This window comes from Tasmannia lanceolata, unplaced genomic scaffold (assembly GCF_043159265.1).
Source record: "Tasmannia lanceolata isolate RefF3 unplaced genomic scaffold, GAP_Taslan_0.1 ptg000021l, whole genome shotgun sequence".
In the NCBI taxonomy this organism is placed as follows: Eukaryota; Viridiplantae; Streptophyta; class Magnoliopsida; order Canellales; family Winteraceae; genus Tasmannia; species Tasmannia lanceolata.
Window position 1 is genome coordinate 7713808 of NW_027518698.1, and position 14580 is coordinate 7728387.

Here is a 14580-nt window from a genome sequence, read left to right on the forward strand (position 1 = left end):
AATCGGGAGTCCGAATGAAACTTTGGACTCCCGAGTCGGAAGTCCGAAGCTTCGTTTTGGACTCCCGATGGACTTCCAGTGGTTTTGGGTTCCCCTTGCGTTTCAATCGGGAGTCCGAATGAAGCTTCGGACTTCCGACTCGGACGTCCAAAGCTTCTTTCAGACTCCCGGTGGACTTCTAATAGTTTTGGCTTCCCTCTGCATTTCAATCGGGAGTCCGAATGAAGCTTCAGACTTCCGATTTGGAAGTTCGAAGCTTCGTTCGGACTCCCGATTGAGTTCCAGTAGTTTTGGCTTCCCCCTCGGATACACCATATGATTCCACTATGATTTTAAGCCTGTTGCATAGATGATGAGAACGAGGAGGCTATTTGGGTGTAAAATGGGAAAGCCATAAAAAACCTACAACATGCAATTGAGAAGCGTTGCCATTACAAGAAAAAGGGGGTAGTGGGGTCATAACTAAAAATAATGAAAGGTGTTATATAATGTTGGTTATATATCATTTTTCCAGCCATTCCCATTACAGAACTCACAAATTAAACCTGCACAAAATAACTGAAACAACAATTACATTACAAATCATGCCCACGAAACAAGACACTATTACAGATCATGCCCAGGAAACAAAACAACAATTGCATCACAAAGTTACAACATGACTTCCTCCCAAAAGTTACACGGATACTTTCCCATACACCCCATTCAACATTTCAGAAAGTAGAGAAGTTCGCATAGCCGTAATATCTTTCTGGGTGAAATCCAAACTAGCATCACGACTGAGGTATTCCATCTCTTTCAAAACGAACAGCCTACAGTCGTGGCTGCAAAACATGAAGAATATGCAACAATAAGAATTAATCGTTTACGTAGGTTTCCCTAACTCAAGTAATTGGAACTTACATCACCTGTTATCTTGTATAGGACGAACAACCACTTCATCACTAGGGAATGCACTTATATCAATGTCTTTCACCCTTTTGAACCATTGAACAAGGTAATCAACCTACAAATCAGTAACTCCGTACGTTATGGCAGTAGTAAGCAAAAATTAATATTTGGCCTACGAATCAAGTTTAGGGTAGTACTCACAAGGGGTTGCACCCTTCTAGGATTTGTGCGAGTGACTAGAGAGTCGTAAAGAGCGAAGGTACACTGACCCATATCCAAGAGTAGAAGAACCCAGTGAACCAAATCTATGTTGATTGGAATGAGTACTTTTCTTAGCTCTTCAAGTGGGATATTCTCTAGACGCTTTACGAATCGGGAACATGCTTCGGGATTTTCACATCTATCGTTAATTATAAGTTGCTGCAACCACGAAAACAAATGTTAGAATTGTCGGCAGCTTCAAATACAAAAAGCATTACTTATAAGTCACTTTAATCTCACAGCTAGATGGGTAGTAAGGCAAATGCATGCTCCCGTTTGTTCTTTTAGCAAACATTCGTCTCGCAAGTTCAAGTAGTCGGTATATACATTAACGATCTACATAACAGACCATTGGTCAACGAGAAGAAACTTAAGAAGAAATGTGTAACAAAGCGCTCACTCTTTACGTTACTCAATGAACCATATATAACAAATAATGTTAAATCTTACCGGAGATGATAACCACCCTGTACGATCGGTTAGTAGAAGCAAGTCTTCTTTACACATGTAGTAACCATCACTTTCAATGACTTTGTCACTGCAAATCCAGTAAAAAGTCATCTCCCTCTATGGACCTTAGCTCAGATCATTTTATTGAAACAACCTATCTATGAATTTAATCGGATGAGATAGAATTCTAAAAAATGAAACGGGCTTTCCAACACAATCTAAGTTGTAAGGAAATTTACCATGGTTGTAGCGCTGCCAATGCATCCACCTTGCTCGCTGCAGGCCCGGTGACTTTGCCAAGAGCATCCTTGAATTTCCGTTGGCCTATGTAATATGGTGATCTCATTGCTCTACTAGGTCTTGTTTGCCTTCGACGTTGCTTTACATTGTTTTCAATGCTCCCAATAGGTCTCTTGTTTTGTTTCTTATTTTGTTTACTCTTCATTTTGTGAGTGTCAAGCAAGATAGCAACTATATTAGCTGCAACCTCCTGGTCATCCTCTGTAATTTAACTATTAATATAGATCTGGTCTATTGGATCAACAACCACATCTTTCCCAACATCATACCCATACTCTACAATATCCATCGTCTTCAGATCTTCTACTAATCCGCCCTCCCAACGTCCCTTATCACTCCCTATCACAACGTCCCCATCTTTTTTTTCAGTATGTCCTGTTTTATCCAGTTGTTCATCTTCCTTTTTTTGCTTCTTCTTTGTTCGAGCATCTTTCTTTTTATCCTTCACTACCTTCTCCTCCTCACTCGATAACTGTACACCTTTCTTCTTCAATGAATCTGTCCATTTCAACTGACTTTTTAGCTCCCTCACTTCACGTTCAAGTTTCACTATCCTTTCCAACAAAGAATTATGAGATGCGGATTCCTCTGCTTCTTTCAGAAGTCCCTCTCTTACTTTCATCCCTCTCCTTCTTCGTTCTCTCCCCTTACATGCCACAATTGGCCCGATCGCATTCCTCACTGCAGGCACAACTCCCCCAATCGAATCCCCCACTGAATCCTCTACAATACCAACAACGTCGTCCTGAACCTCGGCGAGCAGTAGGGCTTCCTCCCTTGCCATAGCTTCAACCGTCATAAGCACCTGAAATAAATCTCATATTTTTTTATTAGAAATACGAATGTAAGAAAACAACACGCAAGACATACGTACAACGACCAATTAACAGTAATCTCTCACCTCTGTTGCTTTCACCGCCCCATCACCAACACGGTCAATCAACTTTATATGCTCCGTCTTCTTGGTATCCTCACCGATCCACTTAAATATACATGGATAAGCATCAGGGTAATCAGGTACCCAGAACGTGGTATGCTCAAATAGCCATACCTGAAATCACGTTACATTATTTATACACTCCTATAATTTAGAAACAAGTAACTATAAGGCATTAATGAAAAATTACCTGTAAAATGACAGAGCAACCCAATATATGCCCCTTCCCACCAAGTGCAGCATGTGAATTTAAGGACCCGACCAAGAATTCATGAACGAGATAAGCCCACGCAACATCTCCTATAGTCCCCAAATCAATATAGGGGAACATGCAAGAACATGCCTTGTGATCCCTCTGTGCGAACAAGACAGTACTGCAGAATAATAAGATCACATGTTTCACTGTCGACTTTATCGACTCTTCTTCATTTGAATCCATTTCCGCATGAATAACATTTACGACCTCTTGGAAGGTGGCTGTTGGAAGCCCAAACCTCCAACCATCCACGCTTGTCATGCTATCCCAATCTATTTGCGGCCTCTCCCCTCTCATATTTAAGCCTAATATTTTGGTTACATCACTAACTAGAAAAGGAACTATAATGCTCCCCAATCTAAATGCTTTCCGCTTAGGATCCCACTCTGTCACCAATGTCGTCAAAATCCTCTTGCGCAACTCGACATCATCGAGGTTTTGGTGTAGTAGCAAATCTCTGAATGGGGTCTCATTTATCAAAATCTTATGCGCATCATGTAACCGAAACATTTTTAAGGACTCCTGGAAGCGGGAAGGACAACATCTAGATAAAACATATTTGTCCTGCAAAAAAAGCTATTAGGAAACAGTTGAGGTAGAAACTTAAGGAGATGCAAATAGAAATGGAGAAGTTAATCACCATGATGAAGCCGCAACGAAGGAAATGGAAACCTTTATATCCTTAACTTAAACACAGTCTGTAGAAAGCAGCAACAACCACTTGAAACACAGTGTTAGTCCCATGAAACAACAATTAGGACAACCATAGCTAATCCCTTCAAACCTAAACCACCAAAAATCATGTAAAACAACACAGGGCTATCCAACTCACTTCAAACAACAATATCTAGAGATAATCATCAACAATAAGGCGAACCATTGGTAATACATTTCAAACAACACATGAATCCCCAACTCACTTTAAACAAGCACAGGTAAAGAGAATCAAAATTAACCATAAAGGCCTCACAAATATCCCCAACTCACTTTAGAGTTGTACTATTCATTGGATTAGTAGGACCATTGCTATTCATAACAACCATGAAAACATACAATCCATCCAAGACAGAGAAATAGAACAACCATAATAACATATCATCCATCCATCCATAATAACATATCAAACCCATATATAACATATCATCTATCCATCCATGATATCAACCATAATAACATATCACTTCATAACAACCATAATAACATACCATTCATATACATGCCAGAAACACTAAACCAAAAAGTAAATAACTGCACAGGGATCATGTACAGCTCTCATCGGTAGCAACATCCTAATGATCTGGGGCAGCAGGCGGCGGACCAACTCGCTGAGTGAAGAAACTTGCTCAGTGAGGGAGGCGAATGACGTCCCATACTCCTGTCAGTGGGTGGACACCTCGGTGCGTAGGGCACTCACAGCCTGCTGTGTCGCGACATGGTCCTCATGATGAGATGCAAGAAGCCGAGAAAGCGCAATAAACTTCTCGTCAAAGTACTGACGATGTGCAACGAGCTCCTCTACCGATACACGCTGAGCCTGCGGACGAGGTGGTGGAGCGGGCCCCTGCTCATCAAGTCGCATTGCCTTTATAGTTGTATGATTCATTGGATTAGAAGGACGAACGCGTTCTTCGCTACCTTGGATGAGCTTCTTATGTTGGAAGATACGTGTCAGAAGCATCTCAAATGGTAGACTAGCCAAAGCCTTGTCATGGTGTCCTCCATGAAGCTAAGTATGATATAGCCAAGGTGAAGGTGCTGGCCCTTTAGAAGTCGATACATAATAGACGCCTCAAAAGGCCGGACCATGTCACTTTTGCCTCCGCGAGGCATGATATTGCTGGTCAGAATCTTGTGTAGGACTTTGCACCTATGGCTAAGGGAATTGTAGGACACATTGGTTGACCCGTCATTAGGTGGGGGTCTACAACCAAGCTCCTCATAAGCGGTGCCAGGATCAACCATATAACGATCAAAGTCATCCATCGTACCGGGCCAGAAAAAAATCTCATCGCCTCTGGTGGGAAGAGAGGCGACTTCACAAAACTTCTCCATGGTCATGCGAAAGGTTTTATTATTGACTGTGGAGTGGAAGAACTTATAATCTTCGTCGACTCTATAATTGGCATAGAATTGTTTGACAAGAGTTGGGTATGAATCGCAGTGTACTCCGAGAAAATTGACCCATCCAAAGGCCACAAAAAGGGATCGAACATCATATGTGGCAAGATCTTCAAAGACGATTTTCCTACCTCGCAATATGCCATTCCTTTCTATACGACGGACGGAGGATGCCGCCTTTACGGAGCCGACCTCGACGTCCTCCTCTCCTTCGCCCATATATTCGGCTTCCTCGGAGGGAGGTGTGGGAGGGGAGGGCTCACGGACAGCATTCCCATGCCGTTTGCGGCTGGAAGAGCCTTCGGGCACAGTGACAGTCTTCTTCGCATTCTTCGCGCGCGGCATGATCTCTATATGGGGTTTCGGCTTAGGTTGTTAGGGAGTTGCAAATACGAAAAAGGGAACCACTTCCACGTCTTATCTGCAGAAACCAGAACAAGATATTTGAAGGAAAAGAAACTTCAAACACACTATTATTCCATTCACAAAACTACGATGCAGTATAACACACTTCAAACCACATTTAATTACTATTAGACACATGGAACACTATATAGATACTTCAATTTAAAAACATTTACAGACTTTGAACAAAACCACTCTTTACAGACTTCGAACCACTTCAAACCACTGTTAGAGGATCCTCGGAACCACTAATACAACATTTGGAATCACATATTACGAAATTGGAATCAGTATTTACTGCAGAGAGGATCTATTCATACCATTGAAACCACTCAAAGCATTGAATAAAACCCTTTCACACCGAAAATGAAAAATGCTGAAATACCAAGTGTAAATGAAACCCTTTGGAACAACAAATTCGACAGTTGGAACCACATATTAGACAGTTGGAACCAATATTACTGATTAGAGGATCCAGGGAACCTTAAATTAGACAGTTGGAACCAATATTACTGGATAGAGGATCCATCGAATATTGCTTCCAACTTTCTAATATGTGGTTCCATGGATACGACTTCCATGAAATACTGGTTCCAACTTTCTAAGCCCTAAATGAGACCCTTTCAAACCCCCTAACAAACCAATGCAACCATTGAAACCCTAAATGAATCCTTCAAACCATTACATCCATTGAAACCCTAGATGAAACACTAAATGAAACCATAAATGCAACCATAAACCATTGAAACCCTTTCAAACCTTAAATGAAACCCTATGAACTAGAGTGAAATCCAGCATGAAATATGCCGAAACCAATGAAAACCTAAATGAAACCTTTTGAAACCATTGAAACCCATTGAGATCCTAACTGAAACCCCTTAAACCATTGCAACCATTGAAACCCTAAATGAAAGAATTGAAACCCCAACTGAAACCATTGAAACCCTAACCGAAACCATTGATAACTATTGAAATCCTAAATAAACCCTAAATTAAACCCTAAACCATTGAAATACTTTGAAACCCTAAATGAAAACAATAAAACCCTACATGAAACCCTTTCAATCCCAAAATGTTATTTCAAACCCTAAATGAAACCCTTTGAAACCATTGAAAACCAAACCCTAAATTAACCCATTCAAACCACTGAAACCATTGAAACCCTAAATTAAAGCATTGAAAAACCTGACATGAACCATTCAAACGCATTGAAACCCTAAATGAGATCATTGAAACCATTTAAAGCCCTAAATGAAACCCTTTCAAACCCAAAATCAAAGCCCAACCATTGAAAACCTAGAAACCCTATATCAAAATATTTTGTTTCTAACAATTAATGGTTCCAGCCCATTGAAACCCAAAAAATCAAAAACCATCCAAATGAAACCCCTTGCAAAGCATTTCAGAGCCTTCAAAAATACATACTAATGCAAATCCGTTTCACACTAGCAAAGAGGCACTTAAAAGAGGTTCAGAGAGCAACAAACATTGTTGGAAGTGTGTGAGATCTAACCTCTCAAGAAAAAAACCCAAAATAAACAAAACCCTAGATGAAATGTTTCAAAATAACCTTTGTAGGTCGTGCTTCCGGCGAGTAGGTCGTGCTTTCGGCGAGTAGAACGTGCTTCCGGCGTGACGTACGAGGTCGACGGCGAGAAAGTTCGTTTCTCCGGCGAGATGAAAGGCTCGTTTGGGAAAAGAGAAGGGTGGAAGTGAGAAAACGGTGAAAAACAATGGGTTAAAAGTAAAAAACTAAATAGGGGTATTTTCGTCAAATTCACTGTCTGACCGTACCTGACAGCCCCTCTTTTAAAATTTCTCCAACTCTACCCTTGATTGACAATTTCACTAAATCTTTGCATTTTTTTAACAATTTTCCCTTGATACAGTCAAAAGAAATACAAAATATATTGGCTTTTGGGGCACTAACTCTAACATTTGTCGTCTGCTCTCGGACTCTGACCATGGCGAGGAAAAGAATGGAAAAACCAGTGGCGACGGGAAAACGAGAAATACAAAACCAGGGGGGTAAAGATTTGTAAAGATCGATGACAGAGATGGCGTGAAATCAGAGAGGTCTTCCACAAAGCTTGTGCTTGTCTGTTGGGTGGTATCAGAAATCCGGTGCCGGAGATGCTTCACCACCCATTCCAATCTGTCCAAGGAAATCTCGTTTTTGGGTTGGAGTGAAAAACAGAGACGAGAGAGGAGGATGAAGAAAATTAATGGATCTGGTTTTTGGATTTTGTTGGATTGAAGGGCCTTGGATTGTGATTGGGAGAGAAACCCCTGGCCATTGATGGGAGCTCCGCGTAGCCATTGCGTATATAGAGGGAGACGTGATGAATGAAATTAGAAGAAAGTTGTGACTACCCCAACAATTAGAATTTTAGTTTGTTAGAAAAAGAAATAACAGGTCTAAGAGAGTTTTTTTTTTAACTTTCCTTATTTTTTGCAGAAAGTTCTATCCTAGAATTGTAAAATCCACAATAAAGTAGTTGTACAAACATGAGATGTTTCTTTTTTTAGGAAAAGTTTTTTCCACGAAAGAAAAATCCATAGATCCAAACACACCGAGTAACACACCCTGAAATCTTGTCGTTTCAGATGGACACAAGCTACCTCTAGTGCTTTCTTTGGCGACATGAGTCACTCAAAATACTTCCACTGTGTTAAAGGTTATGACTTGTATTTTAACACTAAAATCTCAGAAATTAATTATCTTGTGGTTTCAGATGGACACAAGCACACAAGCTGCATCTAATGCTTTGTTTGGCGTCAGGAGTCATTCAAAATAGTTCGAGTTAAAAGCTATGACTCGTACTTTCAACATTAACATGTCAGAAATTAATTTCATTAGAAAATTCCTACAGTTTAGTGCAACGAACTGATGCCAGAGATTAAGAATACTCGTTATTGAACTAATATTCACCTATCTTGTCTTGTGGAAAAAAAGACGAAAACAGTTCAATGCGGAATAGGAAGCCTGTCCTTCAAAAAGTAAACCACAAGTTTTATACATGCCAAATATAATTTTCTTTTCAAAATATTTTCATTGTTAACATGCATGTCAGGCATGTCACACTTATTTACAAAGAAAGTGAGGAAAACTTATGTACCTTCATATGTCTGTCATATTTGTCAATGCCATTTCGTTCCACTTGGAATAGGTGGAACATATCATTCCCGCTGAAATGTCTTGAAGACCCGTGAATAAGATAATGGATATGGTAGCAAGAGAAAGAATAAGAAGTGTACTTGTTGCTAGGGATTCATTTCCATTATAATGTACTTTTGCTGTATTTGTTGATGCCGTACTTTTGCTGTATTTGTTGATGCAACTCGTCCTCTTGTATTGTTTTTTATTTAATTTAAGTTTGTTGTTTTTATTGCTCAAAGAAAAAGAAAAAAGAAAGAAAACACGAAATATATTGGATTGTGTTTTTTATTGAATGGTGAAAAACTTTCATTAGAAAGAGCCAAAACCCGAGTCCTAGGTGGTCAGCCTACAACACAGAAAATGGGGGAAAGGGCAGGAGAAACATGAAACAAAAAGAACAAATCTGGGATATTTAGGGTGTAGATTATGAGACGTCTCAACCTGCCAACGTTCAACCCCTGAACGAACTAGAAAATCCCCCCCTCGCCATTGGCAGATAGGTGAGCATACTGAAAAATCGTGGAATGGTCCTCTACCTTGTCTATAATTTCCTCAATGGCATCCACGAATCTCCAAGGGTGAGTGACGCCATATCTCACCCTGTGAATCACATAAAGGGAATCTCGAATTCCCAACACTCGAATCATCGAAATTCAGCATCTAGAAATTGGGAGAAGGGGTCCATCGAGACTGCAGGCACTCAACTCTGCAATAGCTCAAACGGGTCTCCTTCCAAGATCCATGGAAAGAAGTCACTGAGTATTATATAGGACTTTCTATCCAAGGAGGGACGGCTAACAAAGGTTGGTACAAGTGTTGAGATGGTACTAGGAAGAAAATATTTCTCAGATATGGAACATTACCTAAAATTAAGAACTGACCTAAAGCAGCTGCATCGTTGGATCATTTTGAAAATTTGATGGGCAGGAGGACAACGCTTTAGGAGGACAATCCGTAAATTTTGAATCATCTGATGAAGCAAATTCAGACCTGGTTGGGATAAACGAATCTGCAGTATGACTAAATTAAGATATGAAATTTAATCATTGAACACAATTTGACCATTGGATTGGTCCAGTTCTTAGATGTGTTAGAGAATATTAAGGGATGGACAGTTCAGATCTTATCCTAGTTTCAGATCCAACTGATGGATCAACCTGAGACGCGGATATGGGTGGACAATGTTGGAAAGGACAATGGTTGTAGAATTTGAAAAAAAAATCCGACACTTGGATGAACATATGGGATTCTACAATTAGGACTGGTTGTAAGAATTAAAAACTAAGTAGCAAAGACGATGATGAAGTGTTGACAAGCAAAGGAATGGAGAAGAAGAATGTTGAACAATTACCAAGAACCGGATATGTTAGGGCACCACACCACTAAAACTCCACCAAGGCATGACACCCAAGTGTCACGGGGAAACAGTTCAGGGCAACCCAGTCTTCGCAGCGTGCTCCATGTCATGGGGACGCAGTTGGCATTTTGGGCCATCAATGTCATGTAAATTTCCAGGGGCACGTAGCTAACAACACTTTTGGTGGGCACTCCTGGTTGAGAGGGTTGGTTGGTAAAACTCTTTAGGAGGAGTTGACATGCAACCGGGTTGCAAGAGGACTTGCTTGTGCATGTGAGGCACACAACAAGAAATCATACTACATCTCATGTGCTTTCCCTAAGGGAGCTTTAGGTGCGGACTGCGAGTTATCCACAGGGATGCTCCAGTTTCTTTGGCTGAGGATGGGGGCCAAAGACAGTGCATGTTGGGTTGGGTTCCCACATGCATTGCGTGCACGGACCTGTGCAGGGGGCTTGCTATACTATTTGCCTTCTGCACTGGGTACGTCTTGTGGGTAGGACAATCTCTAGGTCTTCCATGAGTTCACGCCAGAGCAGCCTCGGTTGCCCTCGCGAGGTGTACACCTTGTGGATCAGTCCATTGGGCATCTTCCTTCTTGGATAACCAAGCCTTTGTGCTTGGCGGATTAGTGCGTGGCTTCGTCATGTCTCGTACTCGATGGACTTTGCATTGGGCTCCAAGGCCTGATGTTCGATGTACTCGTGAGGTAGGCTGATCACAAGAGTGGGCTCAGAGTTGGTCTCGGCATGTCTAGGCTCAGTAGCTTGATGAAAGGTTTGGTAGCCATGAGCAAAATATCTAGGAGTGCATATCAAGATGTTGGCCAAGTAGCCGGTTGAATAGCTTAGAGATTGTATGCACATATCAAGTATCACAAGGTGTTGGGCATGTAGGGCCTTCAGAGCCTTGCACGGTTGAAGGCTTGCCTTAGTATACGCATATGTTGGGGCGCTGCACGGCTATTCCGCTGCTAAAACAATAGGCCCGTGACACAAGGCTCTAGATGCATCACACCGACGTCTGTATGTGATGGAATCACACCCACGCAACGAAACAACAACTTCAATTTTCATTCATTAATCTATGCTTCAAATTCGTAAAAAAGGTGGGGGTGGCACCAATTGAGGAGAAGATGAGAGAGCACCGCTTAAGATGGTTTGGACATATCCAACGTAGGCCTTTGGATGCTCTAGTGAGAAGAGGCGACTCGTGCCAAGTTGATGAAGTAAAAAGAGTTAGGGGCAGACCGAAAATAACTTGGGTAGAAACAATGAGGAAAGACTTGATAGCTCGGAACATAACATAGAACATGACCTTAGATAGGATAGAATGGAAGAAAATGATCCACGTTGAAGAACCCAACTAGAGCCAGGATTAGAGCCGGGTAGATTCCTTTCACCTTCTTCATGAAATTTTTCTAAAGGATTCATTTAGCGACAAAGGCTTTGTTGAGTTGAGTTGAGAATCTATGCTTAAAATGGCCATAGGCTTACAAATACACAGACTTCCCTAACCCTAGAGGCTACTTACCTCGACATGGGACTTTTACTGTGAATTAGTAATCCAAATTCACCCCCATAATACTACTTACACAATAATATTAAAAGAATATTGCTCGACTGGCCGGGGGCCTTCCATGGATGTCTCGGTCAGTCCATGTGGGCGGCCATTCCATACGTAGTCATATGGTTTCAATGGTCTGAAAGGAACAACAGATTTTTCAATGGAACGTCCAAGTCGTGATATCATATCGTGCTTGACACCCAAATCGCAATTTCTTATGGTCTAGAGCATCGGGTGGATGCCTTACTCTACCAGGGTGATCTTACGGAATATCTCAACTGTCACTTTGGAGAGAAGAGCATCTGCGAAACCTATGCCCAAATGGCATGCGCCTCCTATGGGCTGGTTCAAACTGAACTTCGATGGTAGCTCATTTGGCAATCCGGGGAATGCTGGTATCGGGGGTGTGATTTGCGACAGTGATGGGGTACCATTATGACTTTTTCCGGCTCGGCCAGCATTTGTGATGCAAACAAGGCGGAGGCCCGGGCACTCCTAGTTGGCTTAAAATGGTTCATGGACCATATGGTCCCCTAAATGTCGAGGGTGACTCCGCCAATGTCATTGCGTAGGCAGGTAATAGCTGTGCTGGTCCATGGTGGATCGCATCGGTCCTGGATGAGATTAGAGATCTTGTGAGGATCATTCGGCCCAAACTGGTATACATGAGGAGATCTGCTAATGCTGGAGCCAACCCTTTGGCTAAAGAAGGGGTTGGGCGCATGGATATTGTCGTCATCTACGAAGATCCCAACACTGGGATCTCATAACTCCCCTGTTCTTTAATACTTTGTACTAGTGTTTCTGTTTTTGTGGGGACATCTTGTCCCCTGCCTATGTTGTACCCTTGGGTTTTTCATTGGAATAAATTGTTAATTTTCAAAAATAAAATAAAAATAAAAATCACACCCACAATAGATAATGCCCAAGGGTCTTGGGAGTCACACCTAGGCTAATTTCTACTATTGGAGAAGAAACTAGACCCATGACGCTAAACAAACCGAAGTAACATCTTAGGGGGTAGTTATATTAAGAGACAAATGAAAAATAGCAGCCCCTCTTTCTCTCTCTCTACTCTATTTGTATTCATGTATTCCTACTATTTAGGTAAAATTTCTAGAAGCGCATTCTCAACCACACAATGCAATATAGGATGTAATGGACAGCAACAAAATAGATGTAGGTTCTGATTCACGAGATAAGTGGTGCAGAAAGGAATGACATGTAGAGTTCTGGCTATGCCATAACCACAAAAGGCAAATTATAGGACATGGAATTGACAGAGATGGCTGAACATCCATTTATTGTGGTTAGAGGCTTCGAGCATCATCATTCTCAGAAGATGTCACAGTCGAATGATACTATCAAGTTCACTATTCACGATTTGTCAATATGTACTTGGTTACTAGGGTCATTTATTTACATGTTAATGGAGTTATTCATATTCATCGGTGAGCTTTGAGCGTTTCCACGTTTCTTTCCTCATGGTTTCTGCATCACTTACAACATATCTATGTCTATTCATAGATATATTTATTGGGTATAGGAATCTAACTAGTATGGAGAACACTTGATTTTAAATAAATCGTGCGTTGATACTATGAGAATGTTGTGATGCCCATGTACAGCTATCAAGGAATATACTAGTATATTGGGAAATGATAAATTCGCCCGGTTTCTTAACATGGGACAGCCAGCTGCAGTGTACATGCAAATCAGGCCCCTTAAATCCTTCCCACGTGAAGTACATTTCCCTCTCTCAAGTCATGGATAAAGTGGAGTGGGCTGTCCCAAGCAAAAAAAGGGGCTTATTTATCACTTACCTAGTATTTTTCCTAATGTCCTCAAGTGTCTTATAACATGCAAATCTAAGCTGGAGAATTTTAAGTCTGGCGGTTTTGTTCATTTTCTGATATCTTTAGACCTTTAATTTCGTATAGGTAGTCATTACTCATGCATGTACTTTCTGATTTTTCATCAATAAGTTTGTCTAAGCCTCCCCGCCGATCCCCATATGTTGGTACCCTGTTTTGATCTCTGTTCTACATATGCTTCATAAACCATTGATTATATCCCTATTTTTCATTGAATTTCTACTAAGAATTAGACCTTCTTTAAGTATATTGGTTTATTTTTTCCTTCATGGGGACCTTGCAAGCTCTCCTCTCCGGAATCTTGTGATTTAAATTATTATTTTTTGCAGTTACCGCCGACACTTGCTCCTAATGATCAGCAGATGGAGACCGTCATTGCTGACAGCGACAAAGCTCATGGAGAATCCCTTTTTCCTGATATTATAGAGGCAGCTCAGATTGAAGTTAAAGCTGAGATTGAACAAAACAACACTATAGAGAGTGGAACCAACTCCATTGTAGATGATGGATTAACCAGGTAAAGTCCAGTACTAAATTCTGAACTTAATCTCATTTATGGTCCGTTTGGTTGCCGGAATTTTTTTGATTCTTGGGACTTTTGTGGAATTTCCGCAGGAAACCCACGTTTGGTTGCTGGGCCCAAAATAATCCCAGGAACCAAAATAACCCCGCACGAAACCCTTCCCTGGAAAAAAAAAACTCCCAGGAACCAAAAATAAGCTTGCAGAAGAATTTTTTTCTTCCCAACAGTTCAAGCAACCAAACAAAGCATATTTTTTCCCACCATAGTCCGGTCAACCAAATGTGGGATTTTTATTTTACCGGGATACTTCCAGGGAGTTTTTTTTTCCACCAATCTCCCAGGAAGTTTTTGGTTCCACAAAAATCCCAAGAACCAAAAAAATTCCAGCAACCAAACGTCCGATTTGTAAGGCCGGAAACTAGATTATGAGTCTCACTATTCCCCTTGCTGTATTGAGTGAGATAACAAAATACTTCATTCAC

General features: G+C 41.1%; 1 protein-coding gene across 3 annotated transcripts in view; it reads left to right on the top strand.

The window, feature by feature from the left end:
• LOC143855527 (DNA binding protein) overlaps window positions 1-14580 on the top strand; it is a 56921-nt gene that overhangs the window by 23985 nt on the left and 18356 nt on the right. For all 3 annotated transcript variants that reach the window (XM_077365675.1, XM_077365677.1, XM_077365676.1), the window contains one exon: window positions 13905-14092. In XM_077365675.1, coding sequence (XP_077221790.1) covers window positions 13905-14092 — 188 coding nt within the window. The remainder of the gene's footprint in view (window positions 1-13904; window positions 14093-14580) is intronic.